Raw genomic sequence first — 25,444 nt, 5'->3', positions numbered from 1 at the left:
AATAGATATAAAGCTACTATTATTCTTACCGTTGAAAGGCAAGACCGACTGTTAACCAAATGCTTGCGGTATGAAAAAGCGAAGGAACAGTTTCATTGAAAAAATAATAAATGTAGCATACGCTAGCCGGCCCTAAAGGCTTGTCATGATTTCTCAATGTATACATGTATATTAGTCCTGGTGCAGGAAAAAGAATTGTCAAAAGATCACATATTGCCATTCCTGATTCAAGCAGAAATTTTCATATTTTTTTGATGTTTGTATTTTGCATAAGAATCAATTTTTTTAAGTCAATGGACGATAATATCAGCAACATCAGCAGCGAGCAACATGAAAAGTAAAAAAAGGATGAGAAAATTTGTTATTTACATAAAAATTCGTGTTGTTTGAGTTCTTCTTCCAATCCATTGTTTCCCTCCATCTCAAAAACTCAACAGAGCCGAAACGTGAAAATCACAACTCACCTAAAAGAACTGCGTTCGTAGGCGTTTGCATATTTTTTCTCGACAACACAACAATGATAGCTGAGTTGGCTATAATAGTAATGACAATAAAAAATGGTGCGATAATACCTGTGGATATAAAAAAAGACGATTTTTTTTCTCGGTTAGGAAAATTGAAATATTCTGTCAGGTCTTGAGAATAAATTTTAATAATCATACGCTGTGCGGAAGAATAAACCGGTATGACACGAAATCAAATTAGGAAGTTTTTATTAATTGAATAATATTTAGTACTAATAAAGCGGTGAAATGACCTTAATGTCCTAAATTGCATCAGTCGCTTAATTAGAAGAACATTGGCTTAATGTGCCAAAGGTCCAGGGTTCAATACCAGGTCATGTCTCATTTTCGTAAGCTTTTTTCACGATCTATCAAACTTTCGAATGTTTTGGTGCAGTTTTGAGATCTTTAGTGTCCTTGCAGAATGTCTGGATGACTAAATTGGTGCATTGCAGGATATATCAAGACTTATAATGTTTTCGTGTTCTTGTAGTTTGCAAAGCTTGCAAAAAGTCCTGGATCCCACTATGAAATTTAACCTACAATCAATTATTAAGCACCAATGCCTTCCAGCTCATAAGTTTGAGTCCTTCAAACATTATATTAAGTTCTAATGGCTGCAGTATAATCGAAATAACATTGAATACATGAATTGAATTTTTGAAAAGCTTTTAGGTAATTGAAAAAGTTAGAAAACTTGACATTTACAGCAAAACAGCTCATGACCAATTCAAATTCTTAAAGTTTTTCTTTAAACATTTCCTTAATATCATGAAAAACAGAATGCAGCAACAAATATACCAAGAAGAAAATCTGTTGTGTTCGGAGCTATGTAAAATTGGAAATCATTATCACACCAGTTAACTTCTCTCCCTTTCACTTATTCATGACGTTAAATGTTGCAACTTTATTAAAAATGTTCAATACTTCTCATCATCCTCATCACCATCATCACCGTCTCTTCAATATCATGTTATGCTACCCACAAAATGATTATGATATGAGAACTTTCAACATACATAGTAATATGATATGTGTATGAGGTGACAAAGATTGTCATAGTAGCATTGACAAACATTTAGTCAGAATTGTGTGATGAAAGTGAAGCACCACAAGATGATTATTAAAATATTATCATTAATAGATCAACTAACAACACATACCAAACAATGGGACAGAAAAGTTGAGGGTTGTGTCACACGACACATTGAGATATGTGAGATTCTGTGCATAACTTGGACAGGGTTGGTTGCTGTAATTGTAGTAATAGCCATCAATTGTTCCATCAAGAATATCGTAGTCAATGACATCGTTTAGTGAGTTGTTGCTGTTGCTGTTGATACCATATAATGGCGTTGCGAATAAACTTAAATTGAGATGCATGTCGTCCATGCTTTTTTTTTGTTAGTGTCTTACACGCTCACTATGACTTTTGCTCTTTTGTTACTCTGCTTGGGTGATAACAATAAATTTTTTGTGGATCGTAAATCTGTTTCAATTTTTTTTTTCTTCTCGTTTAGTGACTGTAAATAAATCAGCTCCTTTATTTTGTACGTATATATGTGTGATGGTTCCTTGTTCGTTTGTTGCTATTCTATCAGTTCATTTGCTTCTTCTATTTTATCTATTAAGCGATGATATTTATTTAGGCACTATATAGCAATATTCTGAAACGATATTGAAAATTTAAGAATCTATTATTGCTTATTTGAATATGTAAATTAGGCTAGAAAGATGATATTGCGTACATAAATCAATTTTATGTTTGTGTCTATGTGTTAAGAATGGTGTGTATATTAGGGATTGATATAAAAACTATTTACAGCAGTGTTGGACAATCTGTGCGACGCGGCACACTAATGCCAAAGTTTTGTGAGTCGTATGCCGAGTTTTGGTCTGGTCAGGCTTACCATCAAGATGTGCCGTGAAAAACAAAAGGTTGTCCACCACTGATTTAAAGCTCATAAACTTCATTTATGTTTAGAATTAAATTTTCATCACACTTAAAACAATCTTTTTGGATGTCTTTATGTTTTCGTATTTTACGTTCACAAATGAAGATATATTTTAGAGAAATTAGGTTAAGGTTTGACAATAATTACGTAGAATACAATTTATTGCTCGCAATTTGTGAATAAATCCCATTAAATTTAAACAAAAATTGCCATATATCATTTTCAAAATCTAGAAAAAAATAAGAATTGCAATTTTATGTACGCCTTAAACTTTTTTTTCAAATTTATTTCAAATAAAGTAGGCAAATGGGGAGTTTACGAATTGATACGTCATGATACTTAAAGATTTATATACGCTGTACGCGTATTCAAATTGATGAAAGATAAAAAAGTACTTGAGGACATAAATTCAGACACATGTATGTAAACCAAAAACCGCAAAAAAAATTGAACATTTTCATGACAATAAAAGCCATCACATATACAATAATTTGTGCATAATAATAATTTATCTTATCAAGATCATAAATACCCAAAACGAGTAAAAGAATGGAAAATTTTCCATAAAATAATTTTTTTATGGAATTGAGCACAAAAAGCTTCGATAAATGAAGAGCAAAAATTCGATAGCTTTTTATGATCTATCATGTAAAAATTACATTCTGGTGTATCTTCATTGTTCATTGGCAATTTCTCAATCCAACTTGAAAATATGAGAAGAAAAAACTTTTTCAATTTCCTTTCTTATTTGATTTTCATGAATATTGTTGTTCCTTATGTTTCCTAAAATTTGTTACTGATTGCTCTTAATCATGACATAATTGAAAATTGATAACAATGGGAAATAGAAAAAGTTTTATTCTGGATTAGGCTATAAGAATCTGGGCTTTATTGCTTTTCTTCCGAGCGACATAAGTGATGAAGGCTACTGAGCTTCCATGGAGCTTTCAGGCAAAATGCCAATCATATGGAAGAGGAGCTTTCCATTTGTGTGTAAATAATTAAAGAGCTTTAAAAGCTCCATGACTGGTATTCATTTGTGTCGCTCGGGCATGTATTCTTTATTATGTTCTCACATGTACATCTGTGCAGCTTGCTATATTCCAGAAGTGTTTTTTGTGGTTTTTTCGAATCAAAAATTTAGAAAATTAATTACAAAATGAAAATTTTGTGCAGCAAAATGTTTTTAAACTAAAGCAATTTGTATTCTGCTTGTTACAGTCTCTACAATAAGTGCGCAATCATTTACCAAGCCAATTTTTCAATTATCCCGAGAACTCAACATCTCGACATGATTAATTCACGTGAAATCAACCAAAAAGATTAAAAACAACAGCTCATTAAGTTGTTCAAAAAGGTAGAAAAGCGGATATCCATCCACATTCGCTTCTATTTAATAACGGCCTTAAAACACGCTATTCGTCCAATTACATTTTATGACAAAAACAGTTTCCATTCGACACCTACATGCTCATGGCTACTTTTGTGAAGCAGATGGACATCATTATCGTTATTTTCAATTATATTTTTTTTTTTACAATTTCTCTTCCCTTGTTTTATTTATCTTTTCATTTTCAGACTGTTTGTGATCTAAATTAAAGGAAGTTCGTCTGTTGCTTATCATCATGAAGATGAAAATACCCTGAAAATTGTTTCTTTAATATCTTAATTTCCAAAAAAAAAATATCGTGGCTGTTTCACAATTTTTGCTGACTTTAATTAAGTTAAATTTCAATCAATTTTCATTATGTGTGAGACCGTAGAAATATTAGATTAAATTATAATCTCTCTAATGAAGTTTAATTATACAGTAAACATATCGATGGCGTGATGGTTGGGATGAATATTTTCCCTTTGTAGGTGGGCGCCATATTTAATCTAATTATAAAATTTAAGGTGTTTAATTAGTAGATTAAATAAAAGCCAATAATCGGATATATCTAGAATTAATTGATAGTAATTAATTAGATATATGTGCCCGGATTTGTGTCTATACATAAAAAATATTGTCGATTGTTATCGTTAAATTTTTAATTATTTTATGCCATTCATTCATATTTCATTCATTATGATTTAATGCTGAATATTAAAATATTTATTATTAAGAACAAAGAACATTCTTTTTAATATACAAAAGTAAGTGGCTAGGGCGGCATTGTGTCTGAGAAGAGTGTAATTTGGGATATCAAGTATAGGTGAAACCTCTATGACCGAGTGGTTAGACAAGACCGAATATCAGTTTCGCTCTTTTGTGAGTATATTGGATCGATTCTCTACAGTGACCGGTATCTTTCAATCGCCTTAAAAGTGTTGCCGATATGACAATAAATCGCACAATTCTCATGATACTAAAAACTGACCACTATGACCATATTAGGTGACATGTAGTTCAAAATTCTAGAAACCACATCATCAATCCAAATGCAAACATTTTGATCAATAAGCCACAAAGTTTTACAAATTAACTTCCAAGCTTTATCTTCATTTGAAATTTGATTTTTATTAATTATCTCCATTTACATGTATACAAGGTTGAAAAAGTCATGGAAATTAGTTATGTAATTCATTTTACAGCGGTTGGTGAGAGGACTGTTGACTTTACATCCTCACGTGTCAAATTAATTACGCTATAGTGACTTTTGAATGGAATTGTAAAAAAAAAAAATTAAAATGTTTTTCTTTTCATCTTATTCATTGTGTGCTGAAATGGAACGTGATGCGAATGGTATTAAGGAAAATTTATGGGCAAGTAGGAGTAGCTGCTCATATATTTTATAGAACCTCTTGTAATTTTCAGTGATTCTCAATTTGCCGTGTAAGCAAATAAAACCATTTTTCTACTCTCGTCCGACGACTTTCTAACAATTCATAACGATGGTTCCGCAAAACGATTTAGAACTGAAAGTTTTCTTGCTCCATTCAAACATTTCAAAATGCCATTTTCAATTTCTTTTAAATTACTTTTCTTGTTATTAAATTATTTTTACATTTTTTATAGGATATTTTCCTCATATCATTAAGTTGGGACAGAACTCATGCGAATCTAATAGACTTTAAGCTCAGTGAGCTTTAATTGGGTGATTAGATGTCATTTAAACATTTTTCATTAATTTTGTTCTTTTTCTCGCTTCGTTTAGTTAATAATCCTTTGAATTTTCAGTCTATTTTGTTAGAACTTAAAATGTATTTTTGTTTGGAGCATTGAAGGGTATTGAGTGACATTAATTATTCATTATATAAAGTCGTTCGATGGTGTAATGGTCTGATGATTTAATACGCAAAGTTGTAAACTCTGTTAAATATTTAGCATGTCTCATACCCTAAGTTAATAAATGTTTCCGGGAATTTGACTAATTTTTAATAGAATTTTAATAAATTATTGATATTCGTAAGTTTTAAAACAGCTTTTTTGTGATTTTTACAAAGGGGTCGTTCGCTTATTACAGTGATGGGCGACCTTTAATTCTTTTCGGCACACCTTGATGGTAAGTCTTGACCGAAATCGCACACGACAAATAGTTCATTTTCAAACATTTTTCGCAGCATACAGGTTGCACAACACTGACTTACTACGTAACGCCTTAAGGGGGTAGGGAGGGGTGGAAAGTGAACAGCCCTAAAGTTCAAAAACCATTAACAATTGCTTGCACGCGCTGTTTTAATATTCAATTTAACAAAAATCCTGGTTTATGATTACGCCAAATTCAAAGCTATGCCAAGCCTTTCGCCTTTTATTCATAAATCACAAAATCAAATTTCCATTATTGTTATGTAAATTATATGGTCTTATAAGCTTAAACATGTTGAAATTTTATCAATTAGGAACGCTGAATAAAATTGCTATCGGCAATATTTTTAACATCGCACGTTCATCTTGTAATTTTTTCGCCGTTATACACTCACGCACATGTGTTTTGTAACAAATGTAAAATTTATATACACATACAAATCTTGTTACTTTGAAGTTTTATTTCTCTTTTATGCTTATGATTTCATATTTTACTTCCTTATTATATTTCCATTTTTTTTGTAAACATTTCACTAAATTTTCTCGATTTTCTTTATACCTTAAAATGCTTTTTTTACAGAATTGTGATTTGATTACTGGAAGTCGTTAGGAAAATAAGAATCAGACCTACGTCATATATTTGATTGTGCTTATTCATCAAAAGAAGAAAGCTGTTGTTTAGCAATCAACAAAAAAAAAAAATGAATGAATAAGGAAAAAACTGATAAAAAATTTACAAGATACAGAATTTTATATCACTTGAAAAATAAAAGATCACAACCAATCATATTCAGTTGTTAAGAATTTGTAATGTCGTAAAGCTTGGGTCTTTATTGATTTTTTTTTGTTATGACTCAAAAGTACTTGCAAAATGCAGTAAAACAACGGCTTAAATAAAGTACCATAAAGAATAACGATGTAGCACTATAAGATCCATAAATTCATACTGTATTTGACCGTGCAATAGTCAAATTTTAAATGTGGAATGCATTAAAAATAGGATAAAAATCTATAGTGCTATAGTAGATACCTAAAATGTAAAATGTTATCTCCGATAATGCAAAATGTAATTTTAGTTAATATTTATGGATAATAAAACCTTTTAGTGCTAGTTTGACCTTTTAGTAACTGGCTATAAAATAGTTGCACAAGTTGTAAAATTATATGAGCAAAATTAAAGAATTTTAATTAATTTTTTTAATGATTATGATCATTAAAATTATGACAATTTAAATTCCGAAAGTATACAGCATGAAAATGAGTGAAATGATATATTTTGTAAAATTTTTACGATCATGTTCATGAAAATGAAAATTAATCCCTTCAGATTGCTTCACTGCAATTTTCATGGATGGCATACATACATTCGAATATCAAATTTTAGTTTATTCATGTTTGGAGACCACGTTGATATCTGATCAAATTATGAAATTCAATATGTGGTTGAGTGGGGTTTGAAATTGAGCAAAAATTGTGAAATGTTGTGATTTTATTTTTAGCTGCTTCGGAAAAAGGAAAAAAATTTCATGAATATTTTTACACATGAAATTTTTATGATACTGTCATAAATAAACTTGGGTAAAATTGAAAAATAGTAAAAAATTTAGAGATACTGCCATAAAGATTTAAAAATAATAGTTTGAAAAATTCAAATCCTTTGGAACATTCCCTAAGTGCAAATTCCATTATTTATATCGTTTGATAGATGTGACTGCCAATAAATCACGTTTATTGATATGATACCCCGAGCAACCCAAATAAAGAAGGTCTACCACATAGCTACTAAGACATGAAGCCTATTTGATGGTCATATCCATAGCACACAAAGATGGTTTTCATTTAGTTTTAAGAAAATTCCTAAGTAAATCCTTTCTTTGTACAAACTAAGTGGCAGAGTCAGCAACAAAGTCAGATGGAAAGCATTTTGTTGCAACCCTAATTCCACATAGGACCATGGTTATAGTAAGTAAGTAAACAAGCGGACCCACAATACATCCATAATGAATACTTCTCCATTTGTCAAACTCGGGTACCAAAGCTCATTAAGCTCATAGCTTATTTAACAATGAAAAGGAAAATTCCATAATAACTGTCAGATACGATGACCAAACATATATTATTGGAGTTAATAAAACAGTCAATTTCAGCATAATCAATCAAATGTTTACACAATGAATTGATATTGATAATTTGTCATGGCACTAAAAACCTAGAATTGATAGATTTCACCTTATTTTACGTCTGCATTTGAACGAAGTTACAAAAGGACGATACACATAAAAAATAGACGTGATTTCATAGAACATTAATGATAGACAATAAAAAAATGTCTTTATTAGTTTGTCCAACTATCTTAAGTATATAAACCGAGTAAACATGCATAGTGAACATTCCTATTCTACAATAATTGGATCATTTCATTTTATGAACGCCTAATGACAAATAATACTGTTAATTGCTTCCATGTTTATTGCTTTTGGTGAATTTTTAAAACGAGAAAATTTGTGCCATTCTGCATTATAAATGAAGCTCGTGAACATGTAAATTTTATTACAGAATGATGATGTTTTGAGAGGTTTTTTGGGACAACCATGCGAATAATTGTTGAGTTTAATTAGGTCAATGAAGAGACTCTTTTGTGTGGATTATGTGTAGTTTAATTATTGTCAGCATCCATAAAATGTTACGTATAGCAAGGAGGTAGAATAAAGACAAATGCCTGAGTTGAAGGTAATAAAGTTTGTTTTATATTTCCGTAAGTATGTGATAAGGGCATGTACGTAAAAATTTCAAGAAGTAAGTTGAAAAATGTCTCCTATTACATGCCTGTAAAATTCTAGATATCAGCCATGGTCGACATGAGTATACCTATAAACATTTAGAAACTTCTTCTGTTTCCTAATTCCATTTGAAATATCATTGAGGAAGCTTATCCCAAAAAAAGAATTTTTTTCCATACAATTAATGTCAAATAAAAATAAACCTCTTAATCCTTTTCTACTTTATCTATATTTCTGAATTTTTCTCATACAGTCCATTTAGTCACATACAGTCCATGCATGGGAAAATTCATACCATTTTACATAAACACAAAAGGTCAATTGGGATATTTCCACAACAACAACAACCAGAAAAAGTGTTGTTCATTTTACATATTTTTAAAATGAAACGAAATTGAAGCAATTTTACCCGAATAGCACAGGTCGGGTAGTCGATTCAAAATCCAGCACCAGGTTGGCGTTACTCTGACTTAACGGAATGTCCGGATTCCATTTATATGAGTGACGATGATTACCGTGACTTTAATTTGAACAGTACCATGTGAACTCCGTGATGGTTATCGTGACTTGGACTGATTTTATGTCATTATATCAGTGAGTGACTCTGATTTGATTTTACCATTATTCTTACTCAGTGCCGGGTTCGATTTAGATCTGGCACCATACCAGTGAATGACTCTGATCTAATGATTTCCGTGATTCTGACTTGGTTCAGGATTTGATTTATATTTGTCATCATCCCAGAGTTAAGTCTACCTGGTGCCAGATCATGAATCAATTTACCGATTTATGCTACTCGGATTAGGGTTCAAAAATAATTCCAGGTATGACATTGACGAAACTTTCCAATCATCCTTTTGAGTTGAGGTAAATAGTACCGAAAAAGCTAATGGTTTATTGAAAATATAAATAAAATTGTAAAGGGGAAAATGGAAAATGAAAAATTCACTGTACGAGACACGTGCTTTGTTTGTTAAGCGCTTGTCTGATCGTGAGTCTCGGCAAAAGTTATTTCTGTAATGAACAACAATATAATAAAGATGATACTGTAGGAAATGAGAGAGAATAATTCTCATTTATGTTCAGGACTATAGCATGTCGTTATCTTATTTCATGAAAGCAAACAAATAAACTCTGGCTTCTTAATCTTTTTGAATAAAGTAAAAGTTTGTAACTTCAATAATTCCGCTCGATGATTTTTCAGTTTGTTCAGCCCCTCGACAATTTCACAATTTAATTTATAGATTGTAAATCCTTTCCTGCTGTTACGAATTCGCACGCATGAATTAAATTTGGGTTTTTTTTTTGTCGTAAAAATTCAATTACAGCTATAAAATTAAATTCTGTGTGATGAAAAGTCCCAAAAGAAATTGGGAATGTCTTTAAGCTTGACTGCGTCTCGTGGGCGGTTCAGCAATTTCTTAAATCTTTCCACCCCCTACTAATCTGGGTTATTATTTGTCTGATTTATTTCAGATGACCAATAAATAAATTTACTTTATATACGTGATGTCCATTGACAATGGAAAAATGAGGCTAATGTCTGTCATGTGCCTTTAATTTTGGTACCTTTTTAAAGGTCCATCAAAAAATGTTGATAAGTAATGCTTTAATAAAAGTAAAGATAAGACAAAACTTTTGTCAACCGTGAAAGCTTTATTTCTATTTTCATTCACACTTCCTTCATTCCTCAAAAGATTAAAAATTTTTTCGTCGGCTTAGTAAAAAAAGTTTTTTCTTCCCTCCACTTTTCCGTTCCTTCCTTTATAATTGCTTTTTTGTTTATTCATAAAAATTCCTCTGCAAAAATATGGCATATTTTTTTCTTTCTGTAGCCACCTGTTTAAGCTCTTAACACTAAAGGGAAATCTTATTCATAATATAAAAAATCAATAAAAGAAAAGTTGTTGGAATTTCAATTTTCTACCTCGGTAAGTGCTTATATGAATTTTATTAAGTTCATAAACTGTTCACTTTTTAGGTGTTAGGGATTAAATTTCAATAAATTTTATTTAATTTTATCAAAATTGATTTATTTTTTAATTTGATGACACACATAAGATATGTCCTTAATAAGCCTCACACCCTCCCTCCCCCATGAATATGAGCATATAAAAAATAAATATTAACCTATTCAGAGTTTACTGATGCGCCTGCAGACTAGATATTAACTAGTGAGGGTTCGACAAGCCATTGCACTCAAAATAGACCTATGTTTAAATTCGAACAACTTCTTTGACGACATTACTGCTTGTAGTCGACAATGGGAGGTTGTGAAGCCGAGTTTCTAGTATATATAATTAGGAAAATTTCCCACGCCGAGTCTCGAATCCACGATACAATCCCTGGCTCGGTTGCATTGATTAATTTGCGAAGAATTAAACCACTCCTAGCAACACAGTCATTTGACGTCCATATGGCTACCAAATTTAGGCAACTTCAAGGCGGCTTCCATTTGGCGTTAATAAAAGAAGTTTAGCGGAGCCTTGTTAATTTATGTCGCTTGGATACTACTCAACCGATCCACTTCTACTCAATATGAAGGGTATGAGTATAGTAAATCTAAATGGCCATTAATCCGCAGCACAATTTACCCGGAAAAGGCCTTATGAAATCACACAATAGCTCTATTGTAAAGTATATTTTGCTTGAGTATTGAACATTTTTCTTCTTTTTCGATAAAGGAAAGAACATAAAATTTAACAATAAGGACTTCATTTGTGGTTACAATTCCAATTACTTTTAAGGAAGTGAGACATATTTTGTGGATACCTAGGATAAAATATTGCGAATTTTATTTAAATGTATTCATAATCAAATGTTGAAAATCTTGATAAATGCGCTACAATTAATCTATTTGAACATAGGCTGAGAATTTTGAAGATTTTTACTTTCAACGTATTTCCATTCGCCATTCATGTATATTTCAAATTCCTCGTTTTATTTTTCAATTCCACATTTTTCTTTTTCATCTAATGGGATTTTTTTTCGCTTTAGCTTTCCGGCATAAAACGATTTTTTATTCCTTTGTTTTTTTACTGTCAGATTTGAATATTTGTTTGAATATCAAAATACAAAATACACGTTTAAAAGTCAATTTTGGATATCTTCACGTTTGCTATTTATTTTTATGTAAATTAGCCATAAGGAATTTGTATAGCTGATTATTAGTCCGTCATGATCTGCGCCAACATTGTTCCTATTTCAAAGATCATGAGATGGAATTTTCCATTTCCCTAAATTACTAATGTACAAAAATCTTCAGGCTACATACCCATTGTAAAAAAATACAATCCCATTTTATGAATTCCTTAATTTATAATATTTGGCATTCGCTTAATGCCATATATGTAATGGAACATAAAATAAGATCCTAATAGACAGTGAGCATAATTAAGAAAGCATGCTCATGAATATAGTCAATTAATGTAATTGATCTTGTGACCATATTTATGAGCGTGCTCCTTGTTTATTCAGGAACATATAAGTTCCCGCTTTCTCATTTAAGCATGATTTAGTATTGAATAACATTATTTGCTGGCTCCATGCTGGAGTAGCATATAAATGTGTTCCTACATATGTTTTTTCAAAAGAATTTTTTAAATGGTCAAATGAGCAGACACAATGAACACCGGCAAAAATTTTACGTACTCATGAACAGCAAAATGACCTCTCACGTAAAAAAGCAATTAGAAGTCTACTAACAATGCGAATTTTGTCAACATAGAGTATATACTCTTTTCTTTAAAGGCAATAAAGATGAATAACAAATGATTGTGAAGCTCATTTCGTAGCTTAATGACAAAAATATGTGACACTATTAATAAAGTTTAATTGATCAATCAGTCAGATGAAGGAAGTCAATTTGTGGTAGAATTTGACACTTATTTGTACCTTTCCGAGAGACACAAGTGAGGAAGGCTTCGTCAGGGAGCTTATAAGGTCCTGAAAGCTCTTTTATTTATCACTTATTGGAAGCAGCCTCAATGTGGGATCTTTATGGCTGACATATACCCTTCTTAGTGTGGTGTTCATAAGAGAGCTTTAGATCTCTGATGGAGCCTTCTTCATTTGTGTCTCTCGGGATTGTAACAATTTACACGTGCCAAACGATGCTTAATTTTAATAGCTTTTAATTTTTTTGTACGGTATCATATGAAACATTTAAAGTTCGTTGCCTTTTCATTGCGGTCAGGGTTTTCTTACCCTTTCTTTATTTAAGTACTCAGAGTATCATTTGTTTTATATCCTTGTTTCACCATTTATCTCTTGCCACTAAGCATTCAATGTCGCACACTTAAACATCCACATAAACCACATCATACAGCATTTTTTAAATTACTTTTTTCTTCCTTCCCATCTTCATTTCATTCAAATTCTTTTCTTTACGTTCCATCATGAATGCATAAAAAAAAGCTTCAAACTTCCTCGCATTTTTATTCATTCATTTATTTCATTCATTCGTTTTCCCTTATGTCATCATCATTGTCATTGTAATCATCAACCATCATCTATTTTAAATATGAATGGTCGTATGATGTTTTGTATACACTTGATGTAAGCATGAAGTACGTATCTAGTGATTCAAGAGATAGAGAGAGGGTGGAAACTTTTGATGGGATTTTAAGTATGATAAACAAAAGCAAGCTTAAAATGCTGATTTTAAAATGTTTAATTTTTCACAGTAAAATGCATAAATTTCACTTGAAATAGATCCTTGAAATGAAGCATGTTTGTGAGAGATTGCCCGGGCAACACACTAAATTGAAGGAACTTTATTTACAGGCAGACTTAAATGTTTTAGATTTATTAAACGACTTTTTAAGAAGACATGCATATTTCCCCAAAAACACATATTTTGTTTAACTTCAGTACCATCTCAGCTACACGACAGTCTGGTGCGTATGTTGTTTATGAAAGACCCTCCCAAAAAGTGTGAATTATTACATTTGAAGCATACAATCCCCTTGAAGTTAAAGTGCTCCACTCAACATAAAGAAAGTTGCATGAATGAATGAGTCATCTCATTGTCATCATCTTAAAAATTCTTAAGTGTTTCTGCTCAAGTGTTATAAAGATAGCACTTCCCATCTATTTTTCTAACGCAAAATTCTTATCGTTCCTTTAAAGCTGACAATTCATGCTTTATTTAGAAAAAATAAGAATTTAATAGGTGGGGTGGGTTAAATTAAGAGGAAAAACAACAACTTTAACGGATATTGCATAAATAAGAAGAGGTAAAATATTCATGAAAATGAGAAAAATATCTGTGATCAAAAATTATGTCTATATAATGTCATCAGACAGTAAAAATAAATGTTGGCTATTAAATTAATACTTAGACATTGCGCAGGGGCTTGAGGATTACGGTTGAGATTTTAGGAATAATTTAATAAATTAAAAATTTAGCAAGTTGATTTAATTTCCGTGTCGGACACTTTTGGATTTAAATACTCAGGAGGTATACCCGAGTGGCACAATATGACGAATTGTATTTCTCGTCGTAAAAATTGGTTAAAATTCAGTAAAGGCATCTTTGCGTCTAAACGTTAATATGACAACGTGGCAAATGATGGTTTAGCCAATACGTCGTGCTGTTCGGGACAGAAACCCGAAAATCCGACCCAAAGACTCAAACCAGAAATTAGTAAGAATGGGCTGGATTTTCGTCGATTTAAACGCCTTGTGCCTTCCTGGAAAGTTTTTGCTTTAAGTTTCTAATTAAAAAAATTTTAATGTTGGTCCTCAAATAAATTAAATCCAAAAACGGTAATTCATTGTGATGGCTAAAAACCGTTTTTAATGAAGACAAACGGAACCATTTAAAAAATTAAATTAAATTAAGTATTTAAATGTCTAAGTGCGAAACACTTAAAATGATTCAGATACCAAAATAATGGTAAGCCATTAGCAGCTGTAATTGTTTTTTAATTACTTCCTAACGTGACAAATTGACCGTGACACCCCACTCCTAAATAATTCTAATGTATTATTCAACTCATGCAACATTCATACACATAAAGCTTGAAGCAAATACTCGATTTGTTCACAAAAAAATAAATATCCCAAGGAAAAAAAAAAAATGGAAATAAAGCTTTAGTCAGTTTTCTTTATGGTACAAAATAGTCATAATCCTCGTTTATTTAAAGTTTTTTTTTTCTCAGTCTCAAAAAGAAATGTGAAAATAAAAGAATGGAGTGCAATAGCTGAAGGAATTTTAAAAAGAATCTTTATGGTATTTAACTTTAACATCATAAGAAAAAAAAAATCCAATTTTCTTTTCTCGAAATGGAAAAATCTGTCTTTCCATCTTTTTTGTGTATTTTTAAAATAAAAGGGTTGTTGCTTGTATTTTGTCTGATTTCGAAAACATGTGTTGTGGCTTAATATTGGGCTATAAATATAAAGGATATTATTTTCAGGATTTAACAATTATTTATGCTTTTATCGTCAATAAAATACAATTCAAGGTAAGGCTGTTCACCCAAAAAAGGTCATTTTGAATCCACCGCTTAGTAATCATAGCCAAACTCGGTTCCATTGACCTTCCTTCACCATTACATAACGTCATAACGAGCATCCTTGCTTATAATTCAAACAATAAAGTTCACAACTAAATGCGTCTAATTTTTTCCTATCCCAAGCAACTTTTTTGTATATCCCTTCTCTGTGTTGTTTATGATGCATCAAAGAAAAAAGGACAGATATCTATCTGAATTAACAGAATGACTTTAAGTCACTGAATGAGAAGAAGAGAAGAAAGTTGGTAATTAAAAAGTCACCAAGAATCCATTAATGTCTCCTCCCTTCTTGTTCAATCCCTATTTTTTTGTCTTTTCTAATTAAACCTTCTGCGAAAAAAATACAGCTTCCATCCCGAGCAGCACATTGAGTTTGCTAGTGCACTGCTGCATCGTTGTATTAATGGATAAACGTGAAGTTGAACTGACGCCAACTTGATGTTGGATTTCGATCCATTCTATGGCAGTTTGCCGCATTGTGTCGCTCGGGTATGATTGAGCATACTTATGAGCATGCTTGATGTCAGGTAGGACTAACAGCAAAGCAACAATGATTTTTAATTAATTTTTACGACGGTAAAGGCAGTTTGTCACAGTATACCGCTCGGGTATGATATTTGTTAAGGAATCATAGACACAGATGACACAAAAAAGAATTTCCGACTTTCCGTTTTCTTCCTTTATAATTTTTCCTCCTTATTTATCACACTATCTTCTTCATCATATTGTGTATAATAAACATAAAAAAATAGAAGATAAGGAAAAGTAAGAAGTGAATTTATTCATGCAAAAAAAAAGAAGAAAATGGTTAATAATAAAGAAATTCCCGAGGACATTTCAGTATACTATTAGCTCAGAAATGAGCTAAGGGACAGCAAAATAAATTTTCTCCTAGATACACAGCAATGATATGAGTAAGTTACGATCTTATTATTGCATTAGCATAGTGTTTGGAATTAAATCAACGCTTACAATCATAAAATTGGTAAAGTTAATTGCAGATTCATTGGGAAGTCCAGCAATGATGTCAGCTTATACAACAAGCTTTATTCCTTCATATGTTGCTTTTTATACTTCATGAACTATGCTTAAATATCAGTTTCATGTAAGCATGCAGACGTTTAACTTTGATGAAGATTAAAATTATTAATGAAGCTTTTCCTGATTGCAGTCATGCATTTAAAATTATAAATGAACATTGGCTTATTCCCAAACTTATCAAAAGATAATCCCACAAAAAATAAATCCCAAAAATCCTTCATTCTACTCGAGTTTAAAGAATCGTATTCATTTCCTTCTTACTTTATACTAAAAACCAAGAAATAAATAAAAATCACAAAATGATGATAATGACATGACGTTGATAGATAAGAATAGAGCTTTTGTGGGGTGATGTGGTTGAACGAACGAAACATACGAACGTCTCATATAAATTAATTCCCACAGAAAGAAAAAAAAATTATTAGGTATTGTTGCTCATCAAGATGAAGAATTGACAATATGAAAGCAGATAAAATTCCCATGCGCTAAATATATATATAAAATAGAGACGAAAGATCATTTCGTTATCAAAATTTCATTTCTTCAACCAGCACACGTACACGGATATATAAATATTTATATAAAGCACATATCTGCAGAGGAAATTTCATTGCTATTTGAGCAGTGCCATTTGGTCAACGATAATAGGATATTCTTTTTATTAATAATTCAATTTGGGGAATAATGACGTATATGTAGGAACGAAAATTGAAACAATGTCAATGAAAATCAAATTATATGAATAAAAAGTAAAATTGACGGTTAATGATTTTTAGGATGAAGCGCATGTACTTTGAGCATGTACAAATTTATTCCGAATAGCATGCTTATGATTTTGATAAAAACTGATCACCAATTTGAGAAAAATTGAGAATGCTCAATTATATTGATTGAGTATACTCCGTAGCACGGGCATTTAAGTGAGTATACTCATTATCTGTTAGGTTACCCTTGGTTACTCAAACATTTTTGTACTGGACCCTTCAACCATTATATATACGCCATTTAAGTGAGTATACCCATTGTCGGTTAAAGGATTCTGGTCACTCAGACAATTTTTTGACAGAAATTTATCATTTCCTTAATAAAAACTCACCCGAATGTTTCAAATTTCTCTCGGAACAAAAAAATTCCAGCTTAAACTTTTTCAGCGTGTTTCATATTATATTTCGTCAGCAAAGGATCGCGCGGAATGAAGGAAGAATGTTATAAAATAAAAAATTCAGCACTGTTTTTTTTTAGAAAGAAAAGTAATAATGCGCACAGAGGGTAAATTTTTTCGTATTTTATGTACATACTGACTTGACTCGTTAGTGTCAGCTGGGAACAATTATACGCGCCTCAGTCTTGTTTTCCTTTCATTGTCTCATTCTTAATTTAAATATAATAGCTTTATGTTTTTGGCTAATGGAATATTTTTGTACGAACTTTCGTTTTGATGATGATAAAAATGTAAAATGATAACCCTTTTATTGCAGCTAGTTGGTCAATTATTAAAGGGAACTTTTAACACGTTTTTGGGTATAAACTTTTATGAAGGAATAAACTGTGATATCCGAGTAGCACACCCTTAGGCAAATATCTAGTTCACATTACAAAATGAGCACTACGCCAACTAAAAGCGGTCTCTTTGGCTGTAAGGGTCATTGGGACAGTAGCAGTCACGTACCTGCCGTGTCCTAAACGTGACAGACCATTTGGTTGCCTCTGTGGAAGATCGGATTTGCCGCAATTCTGCGAACGTCGAGGATAAATGGAATAATTTAAGCTTGATAATTCACAAAATGGTACCTTAAATCTTTGAAGTTCACACTATACAAATAATAATTGGTGAAATAATTAATTCACTTAATTTACAATAAATAATAAAAGCTTACAATATTTGCTATCCTTATCCGTCTAATTTTAGAAAGAACGCATGGATATATTGAGTTATCATAAAAGCTAATAAATTGTGCGTTATAAATTCAAGTAAAAAGAAAGGTTACTCGGGCCAAGGAAAAAAGTATTTCATAGAGGGCATAAAAGATACTTAATTGAATTATAAAAGGATTTCATCAAGATTCCATGTTAATTCTGGATTTTCAAATACGATGTCAAGAACTTCTTCACTAGGTTCTCCTTTGATTTCTTCTTCCTTTGCTTTACAGCTGATGCTATACTTTCCTTTCTTAAAAACTTCTTGGATAAATTCAACGATACTTGTTATGTAACTGCATACGGTTGATTATGTTATTTTCCATAAATTGTAGCCTTTTTGTGACAATTAGCTCCACCTTGCTTGACAGCTTCGACTCCTTCAAATAACCAACTTAAAATACAAGGAGTTGCATTATAATAAGAATCAAATGGTACATCACGCAAGTAAGGAAATTTTCCTTCATCTGCTGGACATAATAGGTGCTATTTGCAAATCATCTTGCATAACGGATTAAGAATACTGTCTGGAAAAAATTGTCAGTTATTGCGTTTTTGCTCTTTGCATCAGTCCATTGAAGTTCAATCAGGTATTCCTTGCCAAGATCATCCATTAATGATCTTTTAATAAGAGTAATTTCCGCTCAGTCAACCAACAGCATATCCATGCTTTATTCTCAACACCATAAATGTATGTACGGAATAAGGACAGTTCTTTCTGAATTTGATAGCTAATTTGAAGTTGAGCACATGACATATCTTGTTGATATTTTAGACTTATTGACATTGAGAATATCACGATGCGCATTGACAGAGGCGTAAATTTTTTCTGTATTTTGTTCAGCAATATTGACCTTTTCAGCATACTGACTTTGGACTTGAATTTTTGTGTTATTGGATTTGTATCTTCCACGCTGAAGCGAAATATGGTGCTTTAATGAGCATTTGCTGAAATTATACGCGCCTCATCCTAGTCTTGTTTCGCTCCTTGATTCAAATGAGACAGTTAGGACTTATGAGACTTTACCATGTTGTATCGCTGATCAATGGGCTTATCACGATAATTTAAATTTATCACAAAATTTTTCTGGATTAATTCGAGTCTGTCATAACCGATATATGGTGCCTTATCTATCTTATCTCATTTGAAATCGTCTTTGTGTTGATTTGAATGAAACTTCGGAGATGATGATTCCGAATGCGTGTTCATTATCAGTCGATTGCGACTGAGTTGGTATACTTTAATTACTGTTTTTATGTGTAATTCTTTTTTGTCACTGGATCTTGAATCCCATTAGAGTTTTCGATATTTCATTGAGGAATTCAAATTGAACATCAAGTCGTTCCATTCGTGTGTCCTGGATATTTAATAATAAAAATTAATGATATGACAGGTTCCAATGATTTAATGTGCATGGAGTTGCTCAATTATAAAACGGGTAACTTGCGTATTAACACGCTGCCATGTAAGATGCGATTGTCACTTCCATGCTGATGAATGTGTCTGGTCTTAATTTTACTGAAGTTTCATACGTGAACTGCTAAATAATGTTGTATCCATAACATTCCCTTAAAACTCATCACATCAGCAATTTGTATAAATCATTTCGTTCATATTCCTGAGAGAGCTTCACGAATGAAATTTTTTGCTATGCTGTATGGATTTACCTTCCTTCCTGTTCCTCTCAACTGCACGTTCGAATGTCAGCCATTGTCAACATCACCTTCAAACTTTTCAATTTAGGCAAAGTTTTGCGAATTCTCTCAAAGATGAATTGGCATTGTGGCATGTAATAATCATTAAGTTGTGTTGGAATTTGTGGATGTTGATTGTTGATTCAGCTACTGGATATTTGCTCCATAATGTCGTTACAAAATACATGAAATTCATTGATTTTGGATGCGTTTCTGTTATCATCATTGCAAGAGTATGACTCATTGCGTTTGAAGGAAGTTGTTGGATTATCAAATGAATCACCATAGTGGAGGATAAATAAGAAGGATTTTGACTTGTTCCTACTCCAGCTTGTAATTTTTGTAATTTTGTGTCCTGCAAGTACATTCTCTCATTCATTTATTTCTAATTAGTCTAATCGCTGCATATGACTCGAGTTATCGGCTAATGTCAGTTGCTTTTCCTTCTCATGTAAAAATGACTTTTGGTGCTTCAAACTCTTCCTGTTGACTCACTAAGTTTAGTTCAATTGTGGACACGCTTACTGGTATGCTTGATTGGCATGTAGTAATACAGCAGAAATTTCCAGGAATGACAAAATTGGTGGATTGCCAGTCTGGGAATTTCGATTGTTAAATCTTTCGATAGATGCAATAATTGATGCGATTGAAAAAATCAGGAATATTGGAATTGTTATTCATGAAGTATGTGAACTTCATGGAAGATTCGTCACACGAAAAGCATAAAAGAAATAATTTCATATCTGGAACGACAATCCTTTAATTTTTCATTCTTGCCTGTTGCACCTAAAAGCCGGTTATTGACTGAGATGATGTAGTTGTCGATTTGATTGGCCCCTGGATTATTGGACATGTAGAGCAACCACTGCTTATCAAATCAAGTTCCTTAATGATTGAAAGGCTTTGTAGACATTGTAAGAAATGTGCTGGAAAATGCTCCACTTGAAGGCTTGTAGATCTCTTGAATGATCCGATAAAATGCTTTGAATGTCTCTTGTATGACTGTTGGGAACGATCTAATGGGAATTTAGGTATGTGAAATGTATAAACCAGCTGGATTAACTCATGCGTATAGTTTCAATCTACAACCGGGTGATGGCGTGTAGTTCTTATGATGTAAATAATGCTTAATTTTTTGAGCCCTACACTGCTTCTTTTGAACTTTATGCACTATATCTCACCCTAATCCGTAAATTCTTTGGAAAAGTGCGGTGATTTAATTAATTGCTTACAGGCTGCTAATATCGCGTTGACTGCTCTATAAAAATAATTCCAAGTGCAATAATAATTTTGGATCACTATTTTGACTTAGTACAAATTAGACTATTCCTTTCCAATTGCTGTTACATTTGTAAAAGTTTCTAAAATTAAATTTTGTGCAAAATTGAAATATCACTCGCAATTTGTTGTTGTTACGGAGTGTAACCTGATGTGTAAAATAGAAACTGCTATTGACTTAAATAGGTCCACACAAATATGAAAATGTAAATCGGATTTGCCGAATTCTGCGAACGAGGAATTATTTAAGCCGTGATGATCTATTCACAAAATGGTATTTTATAATTCCTTAAATCTTTGAAGTTCATAATTAATTCACTAAATTGGCAATAAATAATAAAAAGCTTACAATATTTGCTATCCTTATCCGTCTTCTTCACGTGTGAAAGTAGATAGAACGCATGGATCATATAATTATCAATAGAAAGGGTAAGCTAATAAATTGAGCAATGCGTTATAAAGTTGAAACAAGTAAAAAGACGCTTTTTGTCTAGTATTCAAAATGTGAGAAAATATTAACGCTCAATTTCGGCTTGACTAAGTGTCAATTGTGGGGGTATATTAATTAACAGGAACAATACAAATATTTGAGGGATAAATAAATCATAATTGATGAAAAATTAAATTTATTCATGGCTGGATCACGTGTACATTTTTAAAAATCTCATGGTACCTAATTAGTTATTTATTTATTTTTAGAAAATCAAATATTTGCCATTCAAAAAGAAAAGAAAGGATCGTAAAATTAAGCTAAAGGCTATAAAAATGGAAACTGTCAATAGTTTCATGTTAATGTAAAAGCTTATTTTATAGCCCTTGACAGTGATGCCAATAAATTACTTTAATTATAGATTTTAGTAAAATTAGACATTATTGCGTTACATTCAAAAGTTAAAATTAAATTTATATCAAGTAATTAGAGTTATTGGAGCAACATGGAATCAATGTGGGGTCATTTTTATAATACACAAAACCACGGGAGATAGAAGCTAATTGCAACAGCTTGTAAAAGTCTTGATTTAGTGTGTCAAAAATGATAATTTATTTGGCGTTAGTTCAAATGCGAACGACCCAATTGATTGGTATGCCTTAATCAACTGGGACTTAGATTCTTATTTCCACTAACATAGCTGTTCATACATATCAATTGGTAAATGTACAGTCGGAAGAGCCAGATTCAGATTTCAATGGAATCTACCATGGATTGCGTCAAGGAACTATTTAATTAACAATTCTAGACATTTTCCCTGAAATAAAACCAGGACTGTCCTGTAAAATAACGAGCATATAGCCATCCTATTCAAGATTCATCAGAACTTCATTTCAGATTTTTTCCCATAAGATTATAACAAAGGATGATGCTGGGGATAATTTTATTATCATATCATTTTCCCGAGTCTGAATATAAACATTATTCATTTTTGTATGATTTCGTATGACTTGTATAAGAAGCAGAATATTGCCATGTGTTGGAAGCTTTCAATCAAAAAAATTAATTTAGAGAATCTGTACTTTTAAGATAAATTCCTGCAACATCACATGGGAATAATAACAATAATAATCATATGACATGCAATGATTCATAATAAAATGAAAAAGCTTAAGATGTATAAATCATAATTAAGTACATCTCCATATGACAATGTGTACTCATGTACGATATCTTAAATGTACTTACAATGAGTTATCATATAACATACAAAATAATGTATGTCTGCTTAAATTCCATGTAAGTACCATGCACTCGTTGTTAAATTTCGTGTGTAATTTTCATATATTCAGTATTCTAATGAATTCTATATATATATATATATATGTTTAAAGTTTGAAGGTATTGCTCTAAATGTAGACAAACTTATTTCATGTTTTAATTCAAAATAGGCGAAAGTTTGCACGGTGGCATGTAATATTACTTAATCGACTTCTTCTAGTTTTCACATGCATACATATTCATCAGAACGTGAAAAATTACCGTAAAATACATTACGAAATAATTAAATTTCAAGGTTTATGGCATTGAAATTAATTTCGTTGGGAATTGTTTTACTTTTTGGAAAAATCGAAGTCTCAGTTCAGCTATAAAAATGCTAATTTTGGAACAATGGAACACAAAAGAACTGAAAATCATTTATTTTAATTAGTATCGCTAAGTCGATTATGAAATGAGTTGTTTGCTTATCATGAATGGAAAGCAAGCCATAATGGTTAGTTAAAAATTAGAATTAAGTTTATTGTAATGGGATACATCGGTATATTAATGGAGATGTACATATAATTTATATATGGCACTTTTCCCTGTAGTTGAGTAACTTTAGATAGAACTAGAAAGCTATAAACTGAATCATGAGTATGCGATCGAAAATCAAAGGACGTTGGTTTAAGCCCCTTGTATCCTGAATCCGTTATTCTGAATTTATTCTATTTTGGTCAGATCTTCAAAAGTCGACTAATGACAAATTTTATGGAACGTTCCGGAGTAAATGTCGTTAATTGAAAAATGTCAAGTTAATAACTAGACCAAAGTTGGCAGGATTTCGGAGTGTTTACTCTAATCGGACATCAAAAGTCCAAAGTTGAATTGGGCATCTTTTTCTGTCAATTCTGAACCAGACAAAAGGTCAAGTTGTCCACTCGAGTATGTTGCTCAACATTTGGTGTTACCAATTTAGAAAGCCCTAAAGAATGGTCAGCTTTAACTCATTTGCTGAAGCTATAAATAAATCCTGTTTGCTTTTAATTAATTGAATTGTATTTTTATGTCCTAATGGAAATTTTGACCACACACTCAATATTCATTTTTATCTTAGGTTAAATGATGCAGCTTTACTAAACTTTTTCTTTCCTAAATTGATGTAAATTTTCTTCTTCACCATTTGATCCCCACAATGGCAAAAGTAATTATTACACGTCAATAACGTTTAATTGTCGAACTTTTTCACTTTTCTACAAATAGGTATTTGAATCTAAATGCTTTTGTGTTTGCCGAACGTAAAAGTTTTAATGATTCTTCTTCATTTTGTTTGAAAAATTACAACAATTTTTGTTATTTGTTATGTTTTCTATGTGAAAGGAAGGTTTTAACACTATAAAGTATAAACTATTTAACGAAGGTTCTTTCGGCCTTTCTATTTATGCAATTATTGTTGATATCTATATGGAAAATAAATTCCTTTTTAGAAGGTCAGGGTTATTAAAATTCTAAAAATGTAATCCTTACAACATTCCGCTATAAATTCACTGATTCTGATATAACGCAAACAATAATTTATAAATAACTTCTTTTCCTCTTTTTTTTTTAATTTAAACACAAATTGCTTATTATTTTTATTTTGTGGTAGAAAAGTTTTACTAAATATGATGAATTATGTCAGCGATAATTTAAAAGGGATTTTGGATGAACATTTTTTGATGGCGGTTTTTTTCGTAAAATATTCCAATTATTTTGTAAGTCAATCATTCTCAGTAATCCTAGATCAATCTTTTCAGAAATTCTATTTTTATGAATAATTGAAGCATATATAAGCTTGAAATAAAATACACAAACAATGAAAACTTCCATGTGAGGTTAAATAAAGCAGTTTTCAACAATGGTCCTTCATCCAGAACTTGTGTGTGGAAAAGTCGACTCGACTCCATAAAAAATTCATGTCAACTTCGAGCTCTGCTTTTACCCGAAAGGTACACGGTGTAGAAATCGCCCAAAATTCGATCTCAAGTCAGCTTGACTCCACCATTAGGTAAGATTCAATGAAATCCGGGTTAAAGCATGAGTCAGGTCGTCTTGGGGACCAATTTATGAACATTTCTAAGCGGTATTCTTTTCGAGTCAGATCCAATCTTGTGTACATTCAGGGGGAGAGAGTTTGGAAGTCAACTATCTTCTTTACTCTCCCCTTTTTGAAGAAATTCTTAATTTTTTGAAGACGAAAGATTCCTAGTTCTACACATTTCATGATCCAGGATTTGTCAATACAATGTATTTAATCACAATCTGTTCATCGCGAATCCCACAAATCGAGTTGACGTGACTAGAACAGCAAAAAAGTACTCAAATTACTTTTCATACATTTCTCCTCCTATTTCTAGGAGGTGCAATAGAAGTCTAAAAATCTAGAATATTGTTAAGCAAATGCCTTTATCATCATCTATGAGTACATAAATCTCTTCCTTCAGACATCATTAATCAATCAGTCAATTCCTCACGGAAGTTCAAAATCAGTTCAAATTTTTGTTAGAAATTGACAAA

At 31.5% G+C, this 25,444-nt stretch overlaps 1 protein-coding gene across 4 annotated transcripts in view; it reads right to left on the bottom strand.

Moving 5' to 3' along the window:
* SPR (Sex peptide receptor) overlaps positions 1-25,444 on the bottom strand; it is a 52,668-nt gene that overhangs the window by 5,157 nt on the left and 22,067 nt on the right. For all 4 annotated transcript variants that reach the window (XM_070641855.1, XM_070641857.1, XM_070641858.1 and 1 more), the window contains 3 exons: positions 1,667-2,170; positions 465-572; positions 30-222 (listed from right to left, as the gene is read on the bottom strand). In XM_070641855.1, coding sequence (XP_070497956.1) covers positions 30-222; positions 465-572; positions 1,667-1,895 — 530 coding nt within the window. In that variant the 5' untranslated portion in view covers positions 1,896-2,170. The remainder of the gene's footprint in view (positions 1-29; positions 223-464; positions 573-1,666; positions 2,171-25,444) is intronic.

This window comes from Chironomus tepperi, unplaced genomic scaffold (assembly GCF_022539635.2).
Source record: "Chironomus tepperi strain 1889 unplaced genomic scaffold, CSIRO-AGI_Ctep_v1 contig_260, whole genome shotgun sequence".
NCBI lineage: Eukaryota > Metazoa > Arthropoda > Insecta > Diptera > Chironomidae > Chironomus > Chironomus tepperi.
Note: the sequence above shows the minus strand (reverse complement) of the source record. Positions and strands in the feature narration are given on the sequence as shown.